Source organism: Myotis nattereri, assembly GCF_964212035.1.
Source record: "Myotis nattereri genome assembly, chromosome: 2".
Lineage (NCBI taxonomy): Eukaryota > Metazoa > Chordata > Mammalia > Chiroptera > Vespertilionidae > Myotis > Myotis nattereri.
The window spans coordinates 213,306,016-213,333,242 of NC_138076.1; the positions used below are offsets into that span (position 1 = coordinate 213,306,016).

Consider the following 27,227-nt stretch of genomic DNA (forward strand, 5'->3'; position numbering starts at 1 on the left):
AGGCCTCATCAAGCCTCAAACCCCAAAAGGTCACTGTGATGCAATCTATTCAGGAAATACCGGGTTAAAGAAAGTGAGACAGGTACACGTACTGCAGGACTTCTCAGAGCCTTTAAACTATGAATGTGTATTGTAACTGTCAGACACAGCGTTTCAGGGTGGAGCTGTGACTTTGTCTTCCTGATGTGTCCTCTGTCCCCGGGCCCAGTGCCTTGTATACAATAGGTTCTCAAATATTTGGCTTATGACTCCTGCCATCTGCAGGCCAACCTCCTGGCTGACCTCTGAGAAGAGGCTTACCCGAGAACAGAGGGAGGAAACAGGCAGAAGATCTGCGTTGTTTCGTGATTACGTGTGCAGGCCCCACACTAAACCCTCCTACACCTTTATGCCTTGGGAACTGCTCTCATCCTCACTTTACAGATGGGGAAACTGAGGCTGCGGGAGCCGGCAGAATCAATTTCAAGTCAGTGTCCAGTTTGGGTGGCCCGTGGTGACAGCTTGCGCTGTCTCCTAGGTTATTTACCTTTGGTAACCTTGCCGAAGTTTTCACACCCAAAGTAGCCTTTTAGGTCTGAGCTGGGGGCCAGAGAGACCCCCAAACCTTGACTTTGGTGGCCAGCACCTGTTTCCTGGGTCCCAGGAGCTGAGCATGTGGGTGCTGAGCCCAGGGCAGTCTCTCCACAGGGCCCCCTGGTGGCTGCAGCCTGTTTAGTAGGCTCCCCTCTCCCCCTCCTTTTACAATAGCTGGGAAGCTTCTGAGCATCACCTTGGTTAGCCCAGGGCCGCCCCAGTTCCTGGCTGTGTGGGCATTGCTCAGAGGTGGCTAGGAATGTGAGCCCACACCAGACTCACCTGCATTTAGGGTGTCAGCTTCTCTGAGCCTCAGTTTCATCTCCTACACAAGGCCGCCCCACTGGGAGGGTTCAAGAAGACCACTGGTGAGAAGCACTGGGCACCACGCCTGGCACACAGCTGGAGACAGCCAGCGCTCGGTGGGCGCTCTCTCCGGGCTGGGCACACACAGCGTTGCATCTACTAACTGGCTGACCCTCAGAGCAAGGCTCCGAGGTGCGTACTGTTACCACCTCCCTTTTCAGAAGAGGAAACTGACCCAGAGAGGCAGTGCCTGGAAGAAGGCCCACAGCCTAGGAGGGGCAGGGAGACTCACGACTGAGTTGCAGTGGCGCCAGGAAGCTGTTCTTGTCATCAAATGGGGGCTAATGCGGCGTTTCTCATCTCCTGGCAAGCGGGCATCCAAATGGGCTTAAAAGCACGGGGTGCCGGGCCCACTGCTCCTAGTGGGACATGTCTGTCGTAGCAACCCCATCCTGGCATTTCACAGGGGAGGAACTGACACTTCGGAGGTGGTGACCTGCCAGAGGTCACACAGCAAATCATAGCCCTGTCTCCCTGCAGCTCCAGCCTGCTTTCCTCTGCCCAGGCCCAGAAGCTCCCTACCAGGCCTAGCCCCCCCACACCGTCCTTTCTTGGGAGGCTGTCCTGCCTGCCTGCCTGCACCTGTATCCCTGCCCCACACCTCCTCCTGCCGCCCTGCCTCCACCTCCCCTTCCTCCTGCAGCCCTGCCTCCACTTACCCTCCCTGCTGCTCATCCTCCAGGATTGCAGACCAGGTTCCGCACTAGCAGCTGAGCAGACCCATGTTTGCGAAGACCTTTGAAACTAGTCATGCAGAAACACCTGGGCAAAAGAATTACCTGACATTCCCCTTTAAAGTTCGGATTCCCAGGTTCCTCATTCCCGAGAACCTGATTCGGGCAGGGCTGAGGCCCGGAAGGTGCATCTTTACAGCCCTCCCAGGGGGTTTCTGCATGGTCTCCAGGGCTGAGAGGAACCCTGCTGGGGTGGGAGCACTCAGACTGTGGGTTGGGGACGACTCTCCTGGGCAGCGTGGCCAGGTGTGGGCTGGGCCTGAGGGCTACGTGGGCACCAATGCACACACCGAGCCAGCGCTGCACTGAGCGCTAGGAATGCGCAGCGAGTAAGACAGGATGACTAGCGGGCATCTCTCCTTGCCCTTAACACAATGTACAACTATTATTTACTACAATATTTTTAGGGGGTGGCTGTTTCCCCACCAGAACGAGACCCAAGGCTCTCTTGCTCTTCACTGTGAACGGCCGCATCGGAAGCCCCGGATGACCCCCTAACATTTACCGGCTGCAGCGCAGCTGAACGAATGACGGTCCCTTATCCTCGGCTCCGGGCGCCCTGCGCAGGACCAGGCGCGTTGCATGCCCTCTCCGCGGCAGGAGCCCTGTTACCCCACCCTGTGAAGCAGACGTGGCCGTCACCTTCATCCTGCCCACGAGGACACCGAGGCCGGAGGGGTTTCAGTGACTTGCAAAGGTCCGTGCGGCCAGCAGGCGGGCGCCGGGCGACAATCCAGCCGCCGCGATAGGCCCCGCGTGGGGAGCCGGGGCGCTTCGCGTGCGCGGGGGGCCATCACCCCCTGGGCCGGGGTGCAGGAGGCCGAGGAAGACGTGGGTGAGGTCGCTCTGAGAGGCAACTCGGGGCACCTGCCATGAGCGGAGCCGCACGCAGACCACCTAAGCCCCAAGCACCTGCAGCCCCGCGGGCGGCCGCGGACGCTCTGCGCTTGCGCATTCTCCGGGCCTCGGGGCTTCCCGGCGTCCACGTGCACATCCGGGTTACAGGCCCTTAAGGGACCAATGAGCAAGAGCGTCGCGAGCCAAGGGGCGGGGCTAAGGCGGGGCAACATGGCCGCCCCCAGCGCGCTGCGTCCCAGGGCTTGTGGGTGGTGCGCGGCCCAGTAGCTCCGCCGCCGCGGACGCGCCCTCTGCCGTCACCCGAGAGCCTGGGCTGGACCCTGGCAGCTCTGTGAGGCAGCGGTCGGAGAGGGAGCCATGGGGACGGTGCACGCCCGGGTAAGAGGCCCAGCGGGCTGCGTGACCTCTGGGTGGGCGCCGCGGGGACGCGCGCTCGCGGCGGCGCCCGGGGGTCGGTCCCCTGGCGAGGGGGCTCCGAGGGCAGCGCTCCCCAAGGCCGCCGTGGAACGGCCGGGCTCCCCGCTTGTAGCGCCCCGCGGCCCTGTGCCCGAGGCCGCCGCGATGCCGCCCGTGGGTCCCGCAGACCTCGGACAGGAGGCCGAGGCGCAGTGGAGGGGCGAGACTTGCCCAAGGTCACTGAGCGGGGCCGCGGGGCCGGAAGGAGCAGCCGGGTTCCCGCGCCGTCCCGGACCCGAGCGATACGCTCTTCTCTCCACGGCTTCCCTACCGTCGGCCGCTGCCAGCGTCTCCTCCCCGGTCACTCTCCGGCCTCCCGATCTGTAGCCTCCGGGAGCAGCCGGTGTCCTCTTTTCCCGGCCCAGACCCCGCCGGAAGCCCCCCTTTTACCTCTCAGTGCGCCAGCCCCGCCTTGTAAAGAGGAGGCAGCCATGGTGCACGTTCCCGGGCTGTGGCGAGAATCAGCGGCACGTGCATGTTGAGTTCTTGCTCGGGCGAACGGACCGCTTGCCCAGCTGCTGCCCTTGCCCCTTTAACCGAGGGCCGGGAATACAAGTTTTGTCCAAGGTCACACCGTTAGAGCCTCGGGACGTCCCCAAACTCAGATCTCTGAGTCCCAGCCCTTCTTGCAACTTTCCTACGACGACGGGAGTGGCGTCACTGACAGATCGGAAGTTCTCAGCTTCCCCGTTGTCTTCCCCAAAAGAAGGGAGCGCAGGGGTCCTGGCCTCCGGACTAGGACCCCGCAGACCTTTCGTTCAAGTGAAAGAAACACTGCTCTTCCGACTCCCTCACTCGGACACCATTGCACGCAGCTTCCTCCTCCTCCATCGCCCACCGCGCGGCTGTCACCAGCTGTCAGGCGTTCCTGTCTTTGGGAACTCAGCTCAGGTCACTTCCTACATAGACCTTCTCCGTAGCTCCCGCTGCTCAGGTCCTTGACCTTTCCCCTCCGTGCCCAGTTTAGCTGTGTTTGCGTTTTTTTGTTTTATCCTTTTGGAGTGTAAGGCTCTGGATGTTGCAGTAGGAACTGCATCTTACATGGCTTGCATCCCTTGTAGCATCGTAAACAAAGTAAGCATTCATTCACTCATTCATTCATTCATTCATTCAAGTGAAATTGGCCAACGGGCTGCTGTGTGCCTGGTGCTGCTGTAGGTGCTAGGGGGACAGAATGAAAGTCTGTTTTTATTGAGCTCTTTTGGTGTTAGAATTGCTGCTGCTTCGATTAATGTATTGATTAAAAAAAAGGGTATAAATTTAATTTGGCCTTTCTGTTTCACTAGCCAGTGTTATGTGAACTTGTTGGTCAAGACTCACAGTAGGAAAGTATGTTTTCTGTCTAGTATCCTCAAGCATGTGTGAAACAAAGGTTATGTGAAACACTTTATCATTAATATCTGTTATTATAAAAATGTTTTATATATTTTTATTGATTTCAGAGGAAAGGGAGAGAGATAGAGACATCAATGATGAGGGAGAGTCACAGATTGGCTGCCTCCTGCATGCCCTCTACTGGGGATCGAACCCACAATTCGGCAGGTGCCCTGATAGGGAATGGAACTGCGACCTCCTGGTTCATACGTTGATGCTCAACCACTGAGCCACACCAGCTGGGCATTTTATTTTTATTTATTATTATTATTTTTTTAATATATTTTTATTGTTTTCAGAGAGGAAGGGTGAGGGAGAGAGAGATAGAAACGTCAATGATGAGAGATAATCATTGACTGGCTGCCTCCTGCACGCCCCCTACTGGGGATTGAGCCTGCAACCCTGGCATGTGCCCTTGACAGGAATCAAACCCGGACCTTTCAGTCCGCAGGTAGATGCTCTCTCCACTGAGCCAAACCAGCTAGGGCCCAGCTGGGCATTTAAAAAATATTTTCTATTAGATTCTAGTCTGTATCACTTTAAAGATGTTTTTCATAACGAAACATTTTATGCCCGATCCCTTCAGTTAGCACTGCAGTGTCTGGCACGATAAAATTTGACTGGCTGGCAGGCTGATCTGCTTAACGATTAGAAACTAGATCCAGACATTTATTTTAACCCGTTTCACCAGATACCTAGCACCATGCCGACTCTTTCAGACCCTGGAATATAAGTTCTGAGGGTGAGGATCTCATAAGTGCTTGCCACATAGTAGGTTCTTAATATTTGGTGAATGAGTAAATTTCTTGGTAAGCGTTAATTTAGGACGTCAATCTTTGACGTAACTAAAATCATAAAGACATCATCTCTGAAAGCCTGCGTTTCAGATTAAAGAATACAAACGGGTCTGGCCGGCCTTTAGTGAAGCTCGTTTCATGCTTTGAGATTTCAGGAAACACAGTAGGATTTTTAAAGACATAATGGAATATAAACGCTGTGCCTGGAAAGAGCATATTTTGCTTGGCTGTCAGATTAAGTGGGCTGAGTTGTGCGCATATTCATAACCACAGTGCTCACTGCATACATGACTTGCACTGTGTAAACTGAAAGATAACGAAGCGGCACAGGAAAAGTTACTAATTTATTAATACGCTTGAGAAACAAAGTAATGATTCTGTTTTAAAAATGTTACACAACAAAAGCAGAGGATAGTGATAGGAAATAAGTGACATCCTCTTTGCTAGCATCCTCTTCCCCTTTACCTACGTAGTGTTCCACGTCCCGCACTACCGGCAGGGACCTGGTCTGTGCGGCTCACTGCGGCGTTCCCTGCTGTTGGCCCGGTGCTCAGCATATGGCACTCAGTAAATGTTTGTTAAATGAACAAGAGAAAAGAAGTCATTCACTCTCCCACTTCACAGACACTTCAGTTCTTCCGATGGGCCAGGCGGATAAAAATAAGAAAAAGAGGGTGTCCTTGCGAAGACCATAAAGTTCTGCTATCCAGTGTCCCTGTGAAGGGGGCGGGTTCTACCCGAGGAAGCCGGACGGCTCACAGAGGAGATGCCATTGAAGTGGCTTTTTTTTTTTTAATATATTTTATTGATTTTTTACTGAGAGGAAGAGAGAGGGATAGAGAGTTAGAAACATTGATGAGAGAGAAACATCGATCAGCTGCCCCCTGCACACTGCCCACTGGGGATGTGCCCGCAACCAAGGTACATGCCCGTGACCAGAATCAAACCTGGGACCCTTGAGTCCGTAGGCTGACGCTCTATCCACTGAGCCAAACTGGTTAGGGCCATTGACGTGGCTTTTAAGCTACTAGGGGGCACTTAACTTGTGGCAGAGAGAGCAAGGTGTGCAGGAACGTGAGTGTGAGGGGCAGGGCGCAGACTGGGCCTTCCGGTGGAGTGTGCCCTGCGAAGGGGTCTGGCTGGGTTCTACCCCGTAGGCACTTTTGAGGACCGTACAGGCTTGGGCTGGGCTGGGACAGAGGACTTGCTATGTCAGGCCATCACCTTCCCAGAGAGCCAGTGACGTGACAGAGGACGCACTGACGAGAGGCTGGAGTGTCCAGGGAAAAGGCGGCCCAGGGCCCCCACGGCGCTGCTCGCTGCAGGTGTCGGGCCTTCGGTGACTGACGTGCTTATTTGTAGAGAGTTAGTGGAGTCGGGAAGCAGCCAGATAAGCGGGTAGCAGGGTTTTCCCCACACTTGCCTGTTTGTACAGTTACCTGGCGCCACGCTAGACCTGCTGAGCCTATCCGGGCGTGTCTGGGCATCCCTGTGGTTAGGCAGGCTTACACTGCAACCTGCATGCTGTTATGCACACTGTTATGTCGCCTGGAGGGGAACCAGCACCGCCTGGAGTCCTTATTCAGAGGGCACTTGGATGCCTTCAAGATAACGTCAGTTCACGCTGAAGAAGGTGATCTCTCTGCCCATTGCGTGAGCATGCGCGGTCTTCTCAGTGTGCGAGGGAGACCTGCTGAACCCAAACAGATCTACCAGGTCCAGAAAAATATGTTTTAGTAATTTGGGTTGTCAGTGTAATTAGTTGTCATTGAATAGCCAATTTTGATTTAAAAAATTAGGATGATTTCTCTAACAACAGGAAAGAAATTTTTCTTTTTCCCTGATATATGTCTTTGTGGCATCTTATTTTGAAATCATTTTTGTCTTCCAAAGGGCCTCAGATGTGCAGAACTAACGTAGCTGTAATCCTCGGTTCATGCCCCAGTTATTGGTTCACGCCTGACCCTTTTGGTTAATTGAAAATTCATGTTTGCTTTATTTATTGAAAATACGCTGTATACTGAGGCTCTCGAGTCCAATATGGGACTTTACAGCGGCAGCAGCTTATGCCTGGCCCCCCACCCTGCTCCCGCCTCCACTGACCGGCGGGCCCACAGCCCTGCGTTTTCTGGAGCATCATCTAAAGCTGTGGTTCTCAACCTTCTGGCCCTTTAAATACAGTTCCTCATGTAGTGACCCAACCATAAAATTATTTTCGTTGCTACTTCATAACTGTAATATTGCTACTGTTGTGAATCGTAATGTAAATATCTGATATGCAGGATGGTTTTAGGTGACCCCTGTGAAAGGGTCGTTCGACCGCCAAAGGGGTCGTGACCCACAGGTTGAGAACCGCTGATCTAAAGACAAAACTGAGATTTTGGTTGTTTAAAAGTTACAAGTTCATTTCTTTGTGGTTCCTTCCTCCCTTTCAGAGTTTGGAGCCCCTTCCAGCCAGCGGGCCTGATTTTGGAGGGTTAGGAGAAGAAGCTGAATTTGTTGAAGTTGAACCTGAAGCTAAACAGGAAGTTCTTGAAAACAAAGATGTGAGTATTCTGTTCGAGGGCTCGAGGTGATGCTGGGAGGAAGGGAAAGGACGGACCTGTCTCCGTGACTCCATCAAAGAGTTTGCAGCCGACTGCGTCTCAGAGAGACCGGTGACTGAGAGAAACAGCTTCTGGTTTAGAAAAACGGCTCTTCCTGATCATTTATGTGGAAAGTTTAGACGAACTTTTATTTTTGTATTTATGTCATTAAAAAAAATTGTTTCAAAGACTAACTCAAATTCTGCTTCCGTTTATACTCTATTCCCTGCTCCCAGAAAAAAGACCTTGGTTCTTGAATGCAACTTTTCCTGAACTCTGTTGCTTTTGAAATTAAATGCAGCTGAAGAAATGAAAGCACATTTTCATTAATTCTTAAATTAAGATCTTCTCTGTGTGGTATTCCAGTCACCTATAAGTTATAAATTTCCCCAGTATGTCCTATTATCTTTCTGTTACTTATCACCATTTACTATACTATACACATTGCCTTTTTCTCCCCTAAAATATAAGCTCCACTGAGGCAGGAATTGATGTTTTGCTCACTGCTATATCCTGTGTTTAAAATAACTCCTTGTCCTTGAACCAGTTAAACATCTGTGTGCTTACTGTGTACAGTGCTTTTATGGACACAGGTGAGCGAGAAGCAGCTCCTACTCTTGAAGGGCTTCCTGTCCAGGAGACAGTGAGAGGCCCTCTGAGTCAGCACTCGTCAGAGAGATCACAGGAAATCTCTAGCAAAAGGCACACAGCGTGAAACTGGGTCATAGTGCCACCGGGGCCAGTGCTGGGGGCCCGCTGGGAAGGACACACGGGCCTCTGGGCCTGCTGGGTGAGGACCCGCGTGGTCCCTGGCCATCTGGGTGCAGGCGACCTTGTTCACAGGAAGTGCAGACGTGGCAAAGGGTACGCTCAAGTCACCAGTTACTTGAAAAGGTGTGAAAAATAAATACGATAAAGTCTGGAATTAAGAAACGGGGGTCATTAAAGTTGGAAAAAAACTCTCTGGAATTAATTTCAGACGTGTGTCCTTGGCTGGAAGCCTGAGCTCGTGCCGTGTCCCCTCAGCAGTCTGTCCTCTCGTCACGCAGGTGGTGGTGCAGCACGTTCACTTCGACGGGCTCGGGAGGACCAAGGATGACATCATCATGTATGAAATCGGAGACGTGTTCAAGGCGAAAAACCTCATTGAGGCAAGTATTCTCTCTGCTTGCGTCTTCTGTTCCCTTCTGAAGACCCTGGGCTCCCTGTGGCCTCACACCGCTGCGTGCCCCGCCCCAGCCTCTGGCCCTGAAGGGAGCGTGGGCGCCCCAGGCTGAACCCCCTCCCTTCCCCGGCGCCTCCCTCAAACCGACATGTTCGCGTTCCCCCTTGTCCCTGAGCAGGGTGTCTGTCTCTCCCAAGGCCGCCCCCGTGTTCTCACAGGCCCCAGCACTGGAAGGGGCTGTGGTGCCAGTGCTGCCCCTCCCCGCACCCTGCTAAGCGCCCCCCACTCTCCGGTGGGGGCCCTTGGGGTTACCCCCCCTGCGGTCCCTTTGGCCCTCGCTCCCTTTCCCGCAGTCTCCCTGGGTTGCATCATCTACTTCTGTCCCCTGGGGTCTCTTCTGTCCTTCTGACCTCGGAACCACATTTATGCGCCGGGCAGGGTCACCCAGCTTCCTCGTGGCAGGGCCCGTGGCTGCTTTCAGCCCTCATTCTACTTGACCTGCAGCAGTGTTTGGCCATTCCCACTTTTAAAAATTAGTATTTTTTTTAAAAAGATTAAAGTAATATATAACTATAATTCAAAAAAACAGTATAAAACAGTCTCATGGCGTAGAGGGCATTGAAGTGAGTGTGGGCTGTTCCCTCACTGCCTCGCCGAGGCCCGCCGGCCTTCAGAGAAAGCCAGGCGGAGGGCTTGGTGCGTCCTTCAGGACTGGCGCCTGCCGGGCAGAGCACGCCGAGCCTGTGCACAGCAGCCCCAAGCTCCACGTTTCTCCTGCCCCTTTCACGCTCGGCATTATCAGTGACCATGGGCATCTTTCCACATCAGCACGAACCAGCTGCCCGGTACCCCATCAGTAATTGTGACGTTTCCTGTGGATGAGCATCAGACAGAGGGCTCAGGCGAGCAGGGCTGCAGCCAGCATCTGTGTGTACTTGGTGGCGTATCTGCAGGACGCTGGCCTGCAAGTGGTCCTCTGGTCCGAGGCTGTGCTCCAGCTTTAACATTGTGCCATCTCGCCCCCCAAAGAGCAGTGCGGTCCGCACCGCCCAGCAGTGTTGGAGGGCCTGTTGCGCAGCACTGGGCGTCCTTGCACTTTAAGAATCCGTGCCAACCTGTAAGGAGAGAAATACCATCTCGTTGTTTCAATTTGCACTTTTTAATTATGAATGAGATTAAGCACATTTCCATGCCTGTTGGCCATTCACATTTCTCCCTTGTGAATTACCTGTTGGCGTCCTTGTTTTCCATTGGACTGTGGGCCTGTGTTAATAAGCTGCTTGTATGTTGAAAATGATGACTCTCACTTCGCATGTGTTTTGCTTGCTTTGTTGTCTTTGGAATGTGTTTATATCCTTTCTCGACATTTCCTTCCTCTCGGTTTCCATGAGTCAGTGCTCTCCTGGCTGCTCCCACCTCGTCATTCATTTCAGGCCGGTGCAGCCTCGTTCCCTGTGACCACCTCAAGGGTTGGTTTCCCACGAGGGTCAGTCTTCGGGTGCTGTCACCTCCTGGGGATCTCATCCACAGCCTCATGCTCCCCAACCTCATTTCTAGCCATTTCCCTACTGAGCGTTAGCCCTGAACGGGCAGCTGCCCACCAGCATTTCCTCACGGAGTTGCCACAAACTTTGCCAACCTAGTGGCTGAACACTGGACTCCTGGCCTCTTCCCACCAGCCCTGCCCATCCCCCCCGACTTCTCCAATGGCCCTGAGAAGCCAGAGCCCAGAGCTGACCGTTTCCGTAGCCTCCCCTCTCTGCTTAGCTGCTCCATCCAGACAGTGGCCCTCCTCGGCTCTTGCCTGTGAAATGTGGGTCTGTCCTCCCTCTGACACGGGGACCGGCTCGGCCAGCCACTGTCACAGCTGCCGGCCTGCGGTGGGGTCCCTCCTCCTCCTCCTGTGTTCACCCGCCCGGCCAGCTCCTGCCCTAAGGAAACGCCGTCCTGTCACCCCTGCTGACAGCCTCAAGTAACCCCTTTTCTGCAGGACGACACCACACTGCTGTCCACAGGGTCCTTCCCACTGCTCCTCGTCCCTTCCCGGCCTTCAGCTTAGCTCCCCGCCCCCAGGAGGGCTCCTGCCCCAGAGGATGCTCTTGGCACTGAAGAGGAGGAAGAGCAGAGCGCGAATGAGAGCGTGTGCGCACACGGAGGGGCCCTCCTCCAGGCAGTGACTCATGCCGAGGCGCTTCTGCCAGGAGAACCTGCAGCGCTGTGGCCTTTTAACCTGGGCTTTTGTTTCCACAAAAGGGGTTTGTTATCTGCTCTGCTTTCTGCTCTCTGAAAAGGACTTCTTGTTGCCCCTTCGTGTTCCATCCCTTCTTTTGTGTCTGTCACAGGGGCGCTGTCTTCTCAGTGGCCAGCAAGCCCCACATGGTAGCCCCCAGCCTGGACATGGGGCTGCCGTCCATGCCGGTAGCTTAGAGAAACGCATCTTTGTTTCTCTCGCAGGTGATGCGCAAGTCTCACGAAGCCCGTGAGAAACTGCTCCGCCTGGGAATATTCAGACAAGTGGACGTCTTGATCGATACGTGTCAAGGTACGCGCTGTGGGTGGCGGCCCCTCCCACCCGTCCTCCAGGATCACAGGGCTTACCAAGCATCGGGCTGGGCAGCTGGCAGCCTCAGGAGTCACCACTGAGTGTCAGGCTCAGGGTGGGCGGGCGGGCTGTGAAGATGTCCTCTGAGCCCGCCCTGGACGGCACCAGGGCCTGAGGAGGGTCCGGAGGAGGGAGCCCGGCCTGGACGGGACCAGGGTGTGAGGAGGGTCCGGAGGAGGGAGCCCGGCCTGGACGGGACCAGGGTGTGAGGAGGGTCCCCGTGGAGGGAGCCCGGCCTGGACGGCACCAGGGTGAGGAGGGTCCGGAGGAGGGAGCCCGGCCTGGACGGCACCAGGGTGTGAGGAGGGTCCCCGTGGAGGGAGCCCGGCCTGGACGGCACCAGGGTGAGGAGGGTCCGGAGGAGGGAGCCCGCCCTGGACGGCACCAGGGCCTGAGGAGGGTCCGGAGGAGGGAGCCCGGCCTGGACGGGACCAGGGTGTGAGGAGGGTCCCCGTGGAGGGAGCCCGGCCTGGACGGCACCAGGGTGAGGAGGGTCCGGAGGAGGGAGCCCGCCCTGGACGGCACCAGGGTGTGAGGAGGGTCCGGAGGAGGGAGCCCGCCCTGGACGGCACCAGGGTGAGGAGGGTCCGGAGGAGGGAGCCCGCCCCGCACGGGACCAGGGTGAGGAGGGTCCGGAGGAGGGAGCCCGGCCTGGACGGGACCAGGGTGTGAGGAGGGTCCGGAGGAGGGAGCCCGGCCTGGACGGCACCAGGGTGAGGAGGGTCCGGAGGAGGGAGCCCGCCCTGGACGGCACCAGGGCCTGAGGAGGGTCCGGAGGAGGGAGCCCGGCCTGGACGGGACCAGGGTGTGAGGAGGGTCCCCGTGGAGGGAGCCCGGCCTGGACGGCACCAGGGTGAGGAGGGTCCGGAGGAGGGAGCCCGCCCTGGACGGCACCAGGGTGTGAGGAGGGTCCGGAGGAGGGAGCCCGCCCTGGACGGCACCAGGGTGAGGAGGGTCCGGAGGAGGGAGCCCGCCCCGCACGGGACCAGGGTGAGGAGGGTCCGGAGGAGGGAGCCCGCCCCGCACGGGACCAGGGTGAGGAGGGTCCGGAGGAGGGAGCCCGGCCTGGACGGGACCAGGGTGTGAGGAGGGTCCGGAGGAGGGAGCCCGGCCTGGACGGGACCAGGGTGTGAGGGGGGTCCCCGTGGAGGGAGCCCGCCCCGCACGGGACCAGGGTGTGAGGAGGGTCCGGAGGAGGGAGCCCGGCCCGCAGCTGTCCGACGGGCTCCTGCAGACTCCACGGAAATGTGCTTGGAGAAGAGGAGGCACTATGGTCAGAGCTCAGCCTCAGGTTTTGCTCACTGCCTGTTTGCTATGGCAGGCGTCTGGGGCTGGTGTCACAGCTCTGCTCCTTGAGGTCCCCTGGGGCTGGTGTGGTTTTCCCGGGGTGTCTTGTCACCTCATCATCCCCAAGATCACAGAAGCTGTTTGTGTGGCCCGGGTTGTGTGCCCCGGTCGCTGTGATAGCTGAGCACCATTCCCGAGTTCACCTCTCATTCCAGCGTCGGGAAGGCCGGCAGGGGTGAAAGGGTACCCCTCCCTTAGGCACCTGCCCCGTGTTGTGCATAGCGCTCCCCTCTCATCCCTCGGCAGGACTCACTCACGTGGCCACACCTGGTGCAGGGGGGCTGCCGGGGGCTGGCAGTGAAGTCTGAGTGGCCACGTGCGCAGTAGGAGTTGAGGGTCCGCTTACAGCTGGGACAGTGGCTCTCAAGGTGAAGTCCCAGCCAGCAGCGCTGCTCTCCCGGGGGCGTGGCGAAACGCACATTCGATCGAAATAGGAACTTAGGGCGCAGCCAGCAGCTGGCATTATGCCCCGGGTGACTGTGATGCAGTGAGCTTGGAGACCACTGGCTGGACAAGAGGAGAGAAATGCGGGCGAGGCCGGCTGCCTGCATCCTCAGAGTGACAGTCATGCCCGTGCCCAGCTCTGCGCAGGCGTTTCGATCCAGTGAATCCTCACAGCTGGGCAAGTGTCACTGTTACTCTTTTAGGAAAAGGAGAGGTTCAGTCACGTGCCCAGGTCAACACGTGAGTGACGGGGGTGGCCCTGGCCACCACGCTGGTGTGCTGCTCCGGTGGCGAGTCTTGGTGGCGTTTAGCGTTAGCACCGCGCCCCCGCCTGCTGTCAGTGTGATATGCGCGTGGTCAGCTGGCCCGCCTCCGCCAGCAGCCACCCTGGCCGCGCACCGGAACTCCCTGGGAACTGAACCAGGAGTCACTCTGGATGATTCTGTAATGGTGGGTGTGGTGGGTGCTGCCGAGAACCGAGAGCAGCAAGCGTGAGCCCTAAGGAGACCACACTTGAGCTCCCAGCAGTGCCCACTGCCGCTCAGCTGTAATAAGGCACCTCACTGACGCAGCGTGTTAATAACGGTGTGAGGAGGCAGGGAGGGGTGTGTGCAAACTGCACTTTGTATCAGTTTTTCAGTGAGCCTAACACCACTGTAAACAATAAAATCTACTCATTAGAGAAAAATAAATGGCTCCGACCTCCACCCTGAGGACGGACTCAGAGTGGGAGCTGGTGGGAGCCAGTGGGTGGGCATTGGGGAGAGACAGCTGCAGGTACCCTCCTGTCCAGCCAGGGTCAGGGCCAGCCCCTTCCTTCCCATGAGAGGCCACGGCCCCACAGAGCGTGGCCTGGTCCCCTGCACCCAGGGCCCTTGGTGGGTGATGAGGCGGCTGCACTGAATTCAGACACTCATCACCCCAGGCCCCGCCCCCGCCTGAGGAAGGCCCCGCCCCCACCTGAGCATCTGTGTGCGGCTCATGCTTCTCTTCCAGGGTTCCTACAGTCCCTCTTGGCACACGGAGTCCACGTTTTAATGTCAGTTGATTGAGGCCCAAATCTCTTCAGGCCCTTCCTGATGTGAGAACAGAGGCAGATAACGTGCTCACCTAGGTGCTGCCGTGGTTCCGGCCGCGCACACGCCTGCTTCCCGGGACCTCCCGCTGGAGGCGGTGGGCGCGGCGGGCGTCCTGGTGGCGGTGTGGTGGTCTGCGCAGCGCCCTGAGCCCCGCAGCAGAGGGTGCGCTTCCCAGGGGAGGCTGCGGAACAGACGCCGCGGGTGCCGCTGGGCAGGGGGACCCGGAGTGAAGCCGTGTCTGCGGTCTCAGTGCTGAGTGCTATTTCCGCACCCAGGTGACGACGCCCTTCCCAACGGCTTAGACGTGACCTTTGAAGTGACGGAGCTGAGGCGGCTGACGGGCAGCTACAACACCATGGTCGGGAACAACGAAGGCAGCATGGTACGGGGCTCCCTCCCTTCCGCTGGCGCTGGCCAGTGCGCCTGCTCTGAACCCGGGCTCGCTTCCACACCCTTCACCTTGACCTCCATTTGTGGGGCGACCCGTGCTTTCTCCTTCGTCTCGCTGATTGACCGTGTTTCAGATGGTGGAGGCAATACTGACGTCAGTGGTGAACTACGCATGGTTTGGGGAACGTTCATATTCAGTTCTTGTTCAAATTCCCCTGCTCTCCAGACCCCAGCGTTGGTTTCCCTGGGCCTCACAGTGCAGTCAGCGGGTGTGGTGGCCCTGGGCCCCGGGCGAGGACAGGGTGACAGGTAAAAGCCACCACAGATGATGGCTGCCCGGCTCCAGATCTGCAGTCCGTGCTTCTGTCCGTGTGGGAGGGCCCCTCAGCTAGCCAGGTCCTTCTTAAGAAGTTATCATTCCTTCAGTGTCACCAAGGTCTCTTTCCCTCCCAGGTACTTGGCCTCAAGCTCCCCAACCTGCTGGGCCGGGCAGAGAAGGTGACCTTCCAGTTCTCCTACGGCACAAAGGAGACTTCCTACGGCCTGTCCTTCTTCAGGCCGCAGCCCGGACACTTCGAGAGAAAGTAGGGTCCCAGCGGGCCCTGGTGCGGTGGCCTGGTTAAGGGTTAAAGTTCAGGAGCTGGCTGGTGGCGGGGAGAGCGTGCCGAGTGAGCGCCCCTCCTGCAGAGCCACAGCGCTGCGCCCAGAGTGTGCTTCTGAGTCTGTGGCTTTAAGTGTGTGTGCGCTGTAGTCACTGTGTCCGCGGCTAAGCTCCGTCCGTTGTCTCCTAGCTTCTCCGTGAACTTGTATAAAGTGACGGGGCAGTTCCCGTGGAGCTCCCTGCGGGAGACGGACAGAGGCGTGTCAGCCGAGTACAGTGTGAGTGGCGCCCCCGGCATTCCCTCCCTGCACCCGCGTGGGAGCAAACGCCTGTTTCCCCGATTCCCTGGGATCTTACGTGTTTAATGAGGAATCTAAGGAGGCCTCGTTCTGAGGCCCGGCCTGGCCCGGCCGCCGTCCAGTGGAGGTGACCGCCCGTGTGCTTGCAGTTCCCCATCTGGAAGACCAGCCACACCGTCAAGTGGGAGGGCGTGTGGCGCGAGCTGGGCTGCCTCGCCAGGACCGCGTCTTTCGCCGTCCGACAGGAGAGCGGCCACTCCCTGAAGTCCTCTCTCTCGGTAAGGGCCTCCCTGTGCGAGACTGTTTGCACCCGCTGCTGCAGCCGCGTGGCACCTTGGGAAGTAGCCTTCGCCAACATGGGGCGGTTGACAGGTGTCCCAGGTTGTGTGGAAAGATGGTGCGCCCTGGCCACTGGATTCATGGGCTCCCGTTGTCATATTTGAGATAGCATTGGTGTAACGGGGAGCGGGGTGCGGAAGAGCTGCTGGGTTCCAGTTGAGAGCTGCTGAGCGGACCTCAGTCAGGGTGGTGAGCTCCTTGAGAGAACGGACCAGGGCGGGTCTCCTGCCCCGTGAGCGAGAATTGATTGTTTCGCTCTCTCAGCTCCCTCCTGTACAACACGGGGTGACGGTCCCACCTTCCTCACGGGTCTTCATAGAGATGAGTGATGTAAGGGCTGTGCCGTGTCGGCACCAGGCCTAGCGCACAGCTAGAGCGTCATAAGGGCCATGGCTTTTCAGTCCTGTTGGAACTGAGAACGCCGGGCGCGTTTCTTGCAGCACGCCATGGTCATCGACTCCCGGAACTCCTCCATCTTGCCCCGGAGGGGGGCTTTGCTGAAGGTGAACCAGGTAGGGCTCCTGCTCCTGGGCCTCCCGCACTCGGGCCCTGGGGATGGGCTCACATCTCAGTATTGACCGTTTTCCTTTCATTGTAAAGGCCGTGGTAGGACGGCCCGCTAGGATGTCAGTGCACCTTCACCCAGGTGAGCGAGCGTCACTCTGGCCTCTTGGTGTCACTTGATGGGCCAGGAGGACAGTCGTGCTTCGGTGTGAGTGTTTTCCCATGAGAGAACTCCTCACGCAGGGCCGGCAGGGGCCAGGCTGTGGTGCCAGGGACACACGTGGCCAGGCTGCGGCGCTGCGGCTCTGCCCTGATTGCAGGGTCGGAGCAGCTGGCAGTCGGCTTCTGTGGGAAATGTGCAAGACCCTGATGGTGTTTGCTTTTAATCCTCACCTGCGGGTATTTTTTCCATTGATTTTTAGAGAAAGTGGAAGTGGGGGAGGGAGGAGAGGAGAGAGAGAAACATCGATGTGAGAGGAACACATCGATTAATTGCCTCCTGCACGTGCCCCAGCCAGGGCTGGGGATCGAACCTGTAACCGAGGTACGTGCTCTTGACCGGGAATCAAACCCAAGACCCGTTGGTGTGCAGGCTGACCCTCCAACCACTGGACTAAATCGGCCAGTGCCCGGCTGATGTTTTTTCAAACGCCGATTTGGCCAAGCAGCGGTGTCACCCATTGCAGGCTCTGTGATAAGACGGTCACGTGCCCGCGCTTTCCTCTGACGTGGGATCGGCAGCTCCAGCTGCTTAGGGTGTTTGGTGACTGTCTGTCAGGCCCTGCACCGCGTGGCACGGCTTCTGGGAGACAGTGGTCTAACGATGCAGAGCCGCACGGCACATGGCGCTGCGGCGGGTGGCGTAGCGGCCTGTGTGGCACGTCTGCTCCTCTGACCTGTGGCTTGGCCCCCAGGAGCTGGCCGGCTACACCGGAGGGGACGTGAACTTCATAAAAGAAGACTTTGAGCTTCAGTTGAATAAGCCACTTGTGTTTGACTCCGTGAGTATCTGGGCAGATGTTGTCGCGCCTTCTTATCCCTCGTGCTCGCCCGACAGGCTTGCTCTTCCCCGCCCCAGGGCTGAGGTTCGCGGGCAAGTGTAACTGTTCTCCTGACAAGGGGAGCTGCAGGGAAACAGTGGTTTGCTTATGTCTCACTAGGTCGTCTCAGCCTCTCTCTGGGGCGGGATGCTGGTCCCCATTGGAGACAAACCGTCGAGTATCGCCGACAGGTGAGCGGGTGAGGGATCCTGGGCACGGCACGTGTTTTCCTGCCGCTCTTCTGGGTTGGTTTCTGTAAGGCGTTTCAGAGACGTTTAGGAGAGCAAGTATTTCCGGTTTTACTTTAGTTTTTATGTTTCAGTGAGTTTCAAAATACCTAGCATACCTCCTATTTAACATTTTGCCTTTTTGGGGGAGGGAGTTAACTTTGTTATATTAAAGAACTTGTATTTTCCCTTGAGTAGGAAAGGAAATAGTTGATACATGTTGCTGAAATATAAAAATAGACATTTAAGGAGGTAAAGATACAGTCCTGCTCAGTGGAGTTTACATTTGGGATGCCTTCCTTTTTTTCTGTTTTTTTTTTGTGGACGTGAGTTTATACATGTTAATGTATATACTCATCTGTTGGTTATTGACATATATGTTGTGTATAGATTTGTGATCTCCCTGTTTTCATAAAAGTTTGTATGTTTTTTTAAAATTCTCACATGAGGATTTTTTTCCCATTGATTTTTTTTAGAGAGTGGAAGGTGGGGAGGGGGAGAGGGGATGAGAGAGAGAAATGTCAGCGTGAGAGAGACGTATCAGTGGCTGCCTCCAGTTCCCATCCCAACCCGGGATCGAAACTGCAGCCCTTCGGTGTGTGGGCCAACGCTCTAACCACTGACCAAACCGGCCAGCACTAAAACAGTTTTAAAGAAATTATAGCGTATACACCATTCCCCAAGCCAGGAGAAGTTTCTCATAAGCAGCATTGTAATGCTTCTCTACTTGCACACGAACGACGCTGTGAAGAATGTGATTTTGTAACCAACTTTTGTTCACTTTGTTTTCTGAGAGGAGATTCCTAAATGTGGAAATAGTCTCCACGGCCTAGGAACGTTTTCCGGCTGATGAGGCAGAGCCGGCCTTTCAGAAGCCGGTGCTAGCGGCTGCGCTCCGGCCAGCAGGGGGTGCCGTTGTCCTGGCTGCTCAGAAAGGCTCCGCCTGTTCTCCAGGGCCAGAAGCTCCTTCGGCCTTGCATGAGCTTAACCTGCCTTTTGGCTGGCTGTTTGGAAGCATAAAAGCGTTTCATTTCTAAACGCTGGGACCTAACATTTCACCTCCCCATGGCACAGAATCTAATGCACAGAAACACATTCAGAAGTGTTGGAAGATTCATGTGCAAGGGCGCCCATTGTAGCCTTGTTGAGGATAGCAGAAGTTCTGGAACTGCCAGCAGGGGGCTGTTACATGCCCGCACAGCCATGGGGAAGAAGACGTGGAAGTATGAAAGGAATGGGATTAGATGTGAATGAAATCCACCGTCGCTGTGCGCCTGCCCGGGGCTGGAGTATTCTCCCCGCGCCCGTGCCAGCCTACTGTGCGCCTTCTGCACGGTCCTGTGCGACGTTCCCGCCGGCTTCCTCTGATGGCTGCGTTCCCTTCCAGGTTTTACCTCGGGGGACCCACGAGCGTGCGCGGCTTCAGCATGCACAGCGTCGGGCCGCAGAGTGAAGGTCTGTCTTCCCCAAGCCCCGCCCTCAGCTTTGAAAGGATGTGTTTGTTTAAACCACCACAATAGTAGGTGTCACCACCAACACAGCGCCTACCACCCAGCAGGCCTGGGAAGGTACTTGTTAAGGGAATTGTAGGAAATACATCCAAGCGAAAATACAGCACAGTGAGTGGCGTGTGTGACGGTGATGACGTGTGTGAGTGTTATTGGTGGGAGATAACCCTGCTTCTCCCACCAATAACAATAATGAAGATATTTATAAGAATATATACTTTATCATTTTAAATGACTCTATTTTATCTTATTGACGTACTATAATTTTTAAAAAAATGTTTTTATTGATTTTAGAGAGAGGAAGGGAGGTGGAGAGAGAAACATCAGTGATGAGAGAGAATCATTGATTGGCTGCCTCCTGCATGCCTCCTACTGGGGAATCGAGCCTGAAACCCAGCATGTGTCCTGACGGGGAATCGAACCGTGACCTCCTGGTTCATAGGTTGACGCTCAACCGCTGAGCTACACCGGCCAGGTGACATACGGTAGTTTTTAAAATCAGTGGCCGTTATTGTTGAGAGCAGTTTCAGGTTTAAAGAAACACTGAGCAGAAAGTACAGAGTTCCCTGCGGCCTGCTGTGCGCCTCTGTTGCTAACGTGCGCTGCTGTCTCGCTGCTGCTGTCATTGCTGAGCCGGTGCCGGCGCGTTAGTGCCCGCTCCGTCCCGTGGCGCACCTCAGGCTCACGCCGTGCCTTCGACAGGAGCACAGGGCCCGATAGCAGCCTCACCGCCACACGCCCACCGCGCTCCCTGCCCACCCCTCCACCTGCCCAGCCCTGGCAACCTTTTTGCCTTTTCCAGAAAGTCGCGTAGTTGGAATCGTACGGTGCGAAGCCTTTGAAGGCTGCCTCTGACTCAGTGGCATTTACTGTTCCTCTGAGTCTGTTTATAGCTTGATTGCTCAGATGTTTCTATCGCCAAATAAGGTTCCATAAATAATTTTACAAATAACGTTCCAGGACACCAGTTTGCTATCCACTCCCCTATTGGAGGACATCTTGGCTGGCGTCAGGGCACCCGGTTTTGGGCATTAGGAGCAAAGCTGATGAAATTTCCACGTGCAGGTTTCCGTTTGGACATAGGTTTCAGTTCGTTTGGGTCAGTGCCCAGGAGCACAATTGCTGAGTCACAGGGAAGAGTCGGGCGACTGTCTTCGCAGGGGCCGCACCGCGCTGCACTCCCACCGCGCGGACAGAGATAAGAACTTACACTTCAGGAGCATTTGTGTTAGACTCGGGGGCACAGCGTGGCGGTGAGACAGTCTCACGCTTTAGGAAGTGACCCCGTGCTCCCAGTGCCTGGTGCCTCCACAGTTGTTAGTGTCATTGTCATGGCCGCACACTTCATCTGCTGGCCATACCAACATCTTCTAAACAGGGCCAAGCGTTAGACATGGAAACGGTTCTTTTTCCTGTGATTGTGAAGCAGTGACTCAGTGAGCACGGGACAGACTTCTGTACAAAATGCAGATGGTCCCTTTTCACTTATTTTTGGAGTGCTTTCTCAGCATCTTATTTTCTTAGAAAAGTAACATAGTTTACGGGTAGCTTTGTTTTATTTTTCATTATAAGTAAGCACTGTGAGTGCTTCATGAGAGTGTAGGCGTGGTACACTTGCCTGAGATTCCACTCAGTTAGCTGTCAGGTAGCCCATTGGTAAATTCTGTGGTCAAGAACGTAAGCTGTCCTAACTTTTCATGAGAGCAGTTTGACAGTATGTATCAAGCGCCTAACGCAGTGGTTCTCAGCCTTCTGGCCCTTTAAATACAGTTCCTCATGCTGTGACCCAACCATAGCATTATTTTCGTTGCTACTTCATCACTGTCATGTTGCTACTGTTATGAATCATCATGTAAATATCTGATATGCAGGATGGTCTTAGGCGACCCCTGTGAAAGGGTCGTTCGACCGCCAAAGGGGTCATGACCCACAGGTTGAGAACCGCTGCCCTAAAGTCTATATGTGCAGGGACTTTTAATAACACCCCCCCCCCCCCCCCCGCCCCGCAACTGGAAACCCAGGTGTCGTCAATAGAACCAGACGGTGAAGAGCGGATCGCCACACGGGGACTGTTTCTCAGCCGTGAGGACACCACGAGGAGCCTGGCCCAGAGGCCGTGCATGGTGGCCGCCGGTGTGTGAGGGCGTCAGGCTGCCCGACCTGCGCAGTGAGGCCGGGGCAGCGCTCACTTAGCGGCCTGGCGGGTGGGACTGAGCAGGGCCCGCGAGGGGCTGCCCACGCCTGCTGCTCCGTCCCGGTGCTCCTTTCCTGGTGTGCTCGTGTGTGGAAACTGGGCTGTATGCTCAGGATGTATGTACTTGTCTACATGTACGTGTGTGCAAGGAAACGCATCACCGGTTCCTGTGCACTACCAAGAAATTAGACGCCAACATGCCGTGGGTGAGGAGCAGATGAGTGTGCGGTGCCGCAGGTGACTACGCAGACCAGCCTCACCTGGTCACGGAGCAGGGGGTGTCGGGAAGGCTCATTGCAGCACATGAGCTAAGGAAGCAGGCGGCACTGGAAGCCCCCTCTGTGATTGGAAATGGCTCACATTTTACTTTCTTATTTGTGGTTGCTTACCGCCCACTGGGGGAAAGGCAGGGTGTAGGGTTATCTCTGAACAGAAGTGGAAGTTTCCCCTTCCCACCCCTGTGGTAGCAGCTTCCCACCCGCCTCTCACGTTACGATTAGATGGAGAGGCCGTGGCTGGGAAGCAGGGAGCCAGCACGGGCCTCGAGCTCTTTGTCCTGCCTGTTCCCTAGAGCAGTGTTCGCAACCTTGGCTGCACATTGGAATCACCTGGGGATCTTTTTAAAATCCTGATTTCTGGGCCTCATCCTCCGGAAATTCTGTTTCTTTGCTATGGGGCGGGGCCACAACATGAGTAACAACGAAGCACTGCCTTAGAGCCTCAGCGAGGGAGGGGCGCAGGAGGCGAGTCTCCACGTCGTCCAGCAGTTCATTCCGGGCTAGTCTCGGAGACAGCGTCTCTCCTTCTTATGACAGGTTTGTCGTTTCGTATCAAAGGTCCTCAGACCATCTACAAAGGTCTTTTGCAACAACATGTAAACATTTCAGGGTTGTGTTTTCTTGTCACTTTCACGCTATGGCTGTTTGTAGTTGAAATGGAGCAGGTAGCGGTTGTCAGAACCCGAGGGACAGTCACCCGGGGTCATGAGCCCTCACCAAGGAGCCCTTCTCTCGCGTGGCGCTGGGTGCTGCCTCCACCGTGAGTGGCAGAGGCCGTGCCTGTGGATTCGCAGCGCGGGCAGCGTGTCCCGAGGGTGCAGAGACACGTTCATCTGTCTCCATTGTGGAGTTTTTGCAAAATGCCGCCTGTCAGGTGGTGGCGATGGGCGCTTAGGGAACAGTGAGTCCCAGGAGGCCTCGCTTTGTTTAATGCTGGAGGTGCTTGCGGCCCCAGTGAGCCTGTTTTATTTCGGGCACTTCACAGGGATGCTGTGTGTCTGACTTCACTGCTTTCTAAGCGGCGTTGGCATTTTTCCTGCTCAGGCAGAGTGCAAGGTCAGCGGGACAGAGCTTATCCACATGGAGGCCGGCAGCCTCGGCGTCGGGAGCAGCCAGGCCTGAGGCTGTGCGCGTGCACGCAGCACTCCGCTGCGCACGGGAAGTGTGGCCCCGGCCTCTTACACTGTGTGGCCTTGTCTCTGCACCCCGCCTTGCAGGAGACTACCTGGGTGGAGAGGTGTACTGGGCCGGCGGTCTGCACCTGTACACCCCCTTACCTTTCCGGCCCGGCCAGGGCGGCTTCGGCGAGCTCTTCAGAACACACTTCTTCCTCAACGCAGGCAACCTCTGCAACCTCAACTACGGTAAACGGGGCTCAGACACTGCTGTGGAGTGGACTGATGTTTGCAAGCACAGTGCCAGCCAGGTGTCTGTCTGTCTAGATCACACAGTCTTTAAATTTTAGGGCTGTGCCTTCCTTAAGAAACTCATACAACACCTGACACTGTGTGCAGAGTAACGTTTCTGGTTGAGTGAGTGGGTCGCACATGGAAAACCCCCCTCGAATGCTGTCTTGCAAAGACACATCTATGCATTTGCCCAGCAGACATGCCTGGCGCCCCTTCCCCCTGCCGGTCAGTGAGGCCATGACTGGGTCCCGTTCTCATGGCGCTCAGGGCGAGGGGAGACCCCGGGGGGCGTATCCAGCCGGGGGGACATCAGAGGTGTCCAGCGCTGCACGCAGCACAGGCCCTCAGCCTGGTGTCTGGAGGGGGCGTGCCATTCTGGCAAAGGGACAGAATGTGCCAGGCCCAGAGGATGGAGAAGCTTGGCTCTGGGACAGGGAGAAGTGTGGTCCCATGCCCTCTCCATCCGGGTCCTATCTGCGTCTCCTGACTATCCAGGCCTGGCTTTGAACATGGCCAGAGGGCACAGAGCCAGTGAGCGAGCGAGCGAGGCTGGCCCGGGATGGTGTGAAAGGCAGGGCCGCACCGTGGACACCCTTCCTTCTCCTTTCAGGGGAGGGCCCCAACGCTCACCTTCGCAAGCTGGCCGAGTGCATCCGCTGGTCCTACGGCGCGGGCATCGTGCTGCGGCTGGGCAACATCGCCCGGCTGGAGCTCAACTACTGCGTGCCCATGGGCGTGCAGGCGGGGGACAGGTAGGTGCCGCGTGTTCTCGGCCACTGCCCCACCTCTGTCTTGGGCGTGCGAGTTGTCTCGTTGGCCTTTGAGATTCAAGATTTAGGAGAAGTTGAAGAGGTAGCAGGAGATTGAGAGTGTACGTGTTTTCTCCATTGTTTTCTTCCTGTCTTGTTGGGAGGGAAATATGTGACGTGTCCCACCTCACACGCTTGCACTTGCTGCTGCCGCGTAGTGGAGCTCCTTGGGTCGGCCACGGCGGGCGAGGCCACGGCAGGCGAGGCCACGGGCGGGCGAGGCATTACAGATCCGCTTGCTGGTCACCACCGGCCGGGGACTCGGGCTGGAGGGCAGCGCTTCGCTCCCGGCCCCTGGGGGAACCCGCCACCTTGCCCTTTCTCCGCAGTCGTCTTACTGAGCAAGGTGCTCACCACCACATGGATGACGATGGCATAGGGGCATTTACAGTTACAGAAACGCGTTCCTTCTCTGTTATTTGGTGCCTGATGAAGCTTTAAGAAATCCCTGTCGTTGTGTACGTGTCAGCAGCTCGGCTGCTGTAAGAACACATAGACCCAGGGCGTAAGCAGCACGTTTCTCTCGCCCTGTTCCGGAGGCTGGAGGCCCCGCCACCACCTCTGCTCCTCCGAGAGCCGAGTGCGAGGGAGAGCGCAGCCGCTCCGTCCACGCGGGACTGCTCTGCTGGGCTCGGAGCTGCGGAGAGACAAGTCACCTCTCCTTGCTGACCTTGCTGGAGTTTTTGTCCCAACTAACTCTGCACCAATCCCTGCCTCAGAAAACACGCAGGCTGTTCCCGTGTCGAGCAATTGGTGTGTATGAACTGTGTTCACTGTGAGTCCAAACTACACAGGGAAACACTTTACGGATGTTCTGTTGCAAAGAAAACCGAAGTGCACATGGGTTTAGCTGTAGCTTTATCGTCGCCCACTGGCCTGAGGCTCAACTCCTGGACGGGCCGCCAGCCCTGCCCTGGCACTCCCTGGCCGTGGGACTTGCCCTGGGCGTCCTGTCCTTCAGACAGTGGGGTGCAGCCCCCCCCGGGCTGTGGCCACGGAGGCTGCATTGTTGTTGAGGCCACTGGAGGTCACTGTGCCCCAGGAAGCAGCCCCCGGGCTGAGGGAGCCGTGGAGTGGACCCTTCCTCACGTGTCTTCACAGAGAATGGCCGGCTCCCCGCAGCGGGGCTCCCCTCCCTCCAGGTGGAATCGGGAAGGTGCTTAGAGGTGGATTCCAGTGGGTTTCTTCGGGAAGGAGGCAGGCTGCTGTGTGCGTGGGTTTAAGGACCAGAACGTGAGCCGCTCCTGCGCCCGGGCTGCACGGCTGTCTGTGCTCGAGGCGCTGCAGCAGGTGCCGCTGTGCTCAGCGCCCTGGGGGGGGGGGGGCGGTGCCTCGAGGGCCGCGCCGTCACTCAGGTGCCGTCCAGATTGGAACTTGGGGACGTTTGAGTGAAGTTGTCAGAGTGTAATCGGCTCTTCTGAAACTCAGCGGCAGCAGGCTGGGGATGGATGTGTGCAAATCACAGATTTCCCCCGAGTTCATGCTGGCATCTCTAATTGGATTTGGGGCCTTCACAGAAATGGAAACGGTTCTGAAACGTTCGCTAGATTTAACGCTGGGGGTGATTGCGGCCCCTTGTCTCTGAGATCTAGCAGCGTTGTCACGGTGCGGCTGAGCGGATCTCCGCTGAGCGGGTCTCCGGAGACGGTGATGAGTGAGGCGGCCGCCTGGGGAGCGGCGCCCGGGAGTGCCAGGCAGAGGCGAGAAAGGGCCATCTCGGCCGAAGGGCGAGCGCCTCTGAGCCGCCACAGCCCTGATTTCCTGCCCTTTTCCTAGGATCTGTGATGGCGTCCAGTTTGGAGCTGGGATCAGGTTCCTGTAGCCGCGAGCGTCCTCCAGCCCCTCCCCGGAAACACGTTGGAGTGATTCTCTGGCCGCAGCCCTCGTGGGGATCCCTGTCAATAAATGTTCAAGACAAACACTCAGACGCCCTGTGGCCACGGTTTGCTTTTCTGGACCAGCATCGCCCGCGGGCTCCTCCTGGGACCAGGGGCCGGGGCAGGAGACGCCCGTCAGTCCCCAGTCCTCTCCCCAGACGCGAGGCTTCTGTGATGGGTCCCCATGTGCCAGCGCTCCTTCCGCCTGTTGAGTCACTGAATGTGAGTGGCCGGGAAGGAGGAAGTGTGTGTAACGGGGACACTGAAGCCGAGAGGGCCGTGTCCCCTGGAGAGCAATAGCTGCGTCAGTCAGACTGGTTAGTGCCCGGGTTCCTGCGGCCGCTCCAGCAAACCGCCGCTAACCCGGTGTCTCGAGCACACAGCGGGCACCGTGCCGCCTGCGGCCGGAAGTCCAGGATGGGTCTCCCGGGCTGGAGCCAGAGTGGCCGGCTGGTTCCTTCTGGGGAGACTCTTTCCTGGCCTCGTCCAGTTCCCAGAGGCCCCACCTGCCTGGGCTGACGGCCCGTCTGTGTTTTCAAAGCCAGCACGTGGCGCCTTCCAGTCTCCCTCAGGCTCTGCCTCTGCCCTTTGATGGCTCCTGGTGACTGTCGGGCCGCCCGATCATTCAGGCCTCCCTCCTTATTCTGAGGCCCTCTGTTCTGTGGCCCCTCAGTTCTGCCTGGAGCCCACACCCCTCGCCGTGTTCTGTGACATCGTCACACAATCCCGAAATGGGAGCGTGGACAGTTTCATGGGGGCAGTGGGGGAGGCGATTACTATTCTCCCTAACCCACCTGTGTCTCAAAGGATACATTTGGGATATATGTATTAGTCACATGTGGGAAACTTTTTTTTTTTTAGTTAAACTTCCTTTGAATTCTTAGGAAAAAACGTTGTCGCGTGAAGATGTCCAGGGGAGAGGTGCCGCCCCAGCCTTGGCCAGGACGCGTCCCTGCAAGGTTTCCCTCCCTCTCCAAGCCGGGGCTGTGTCCCTTCCTTTCACGTTGTCCTCCCCGGATCTTTTTCGTGTCTTTGCCAAGTGAGCTTGGGGCTCAAGGCAGGTCTGGGGCTCAAGCTTGCAGGCCCCGAGGGCTGTCTCGCCCTCCACCTGCAGGAGCTGCGGGGACTTGCAGAGAATCTGTAGGAAGAAACAGCTTCCCTTTCTTATAATTGGGAACATGGGAAAGTAGACACCCCCCCCCCAAATAGTTTCCTTGTTTGGGGAGAAACCTGTTCGAGCCCTGGCATGGCCAGACTGTAAATTAGAGCCACACAGCCGAGATCTAGTCCCAGACGCTGGCCTGTGAGGTCTAACTGCTCCTTCAACGGGGAACCGTTCTTCCAAAGGCGGTTTGTGAAAAGCTGCGTGCTT

General features: G+C 56.8%; 1 protein-coding gene across 1 annotated transcript; it reads left to right on the top strand.

Annotated features, from left to right (window-relative positions):
- The first annotated feature begins 2,710 nt into the window (after positions 1-2,710).
- On the top strand, positions 2,711-25,903 carry SAMM50 (SAMM50 sorting and assembly machinery component). The gene is made up of 15 exons (XM_081083237.1): positions 2,711-2,909; positions 7,594-7,704; positions 8,793-8,894; positions 11,363-11,450; positions 14,656-14,762; positions 15,224-15,354; positions 15,562-15,649; positions 15,820-15,948; positions 16,450-16,521; positions 17,428-17,514; positions 17,674-17,744; positions 19,168-19,235; positions 22,978-23,124; positions 23,780-23,921; positions 25,755-25,903. Exons 1-15 carry the CDS (start codon positions 2,889-2,891, stop codon positions 25,798-25,800), a joined length of 1,410 nt encoding a protein of 469 aa, XP_080939363.1. The 5' UTR covers positions 2,711-2,888; the 3' UTR covers positions 25,801-25,903.
- Positions 25,904-27,227: the final 1,324 nt, after the last annotated feature.

Excerpts from the sequence above, each read along its gene's own strand:
- SAMM50 (XM_081083237.1), top strand. The coding sequence starts at position 2,889 with ATGGGGACGGTGCACGCCCGG. Across the intron at positions 2,910-7,593 it reads TGGGGACGGTGCACGCCCGG|AGTTTGGAGCCCCTTCCAGC; the intron begins GTAAGAGGCCCA and ends CCTCCCTTTCAG. Across the intron at positions 15,355-15,561 it reads CCCGGACACTTCGAGAGAAA|CTTCTCCGTGAACTTGTATA; the intron begins GTAGGGTCCCAG and ends GTTGTCTCCTAG.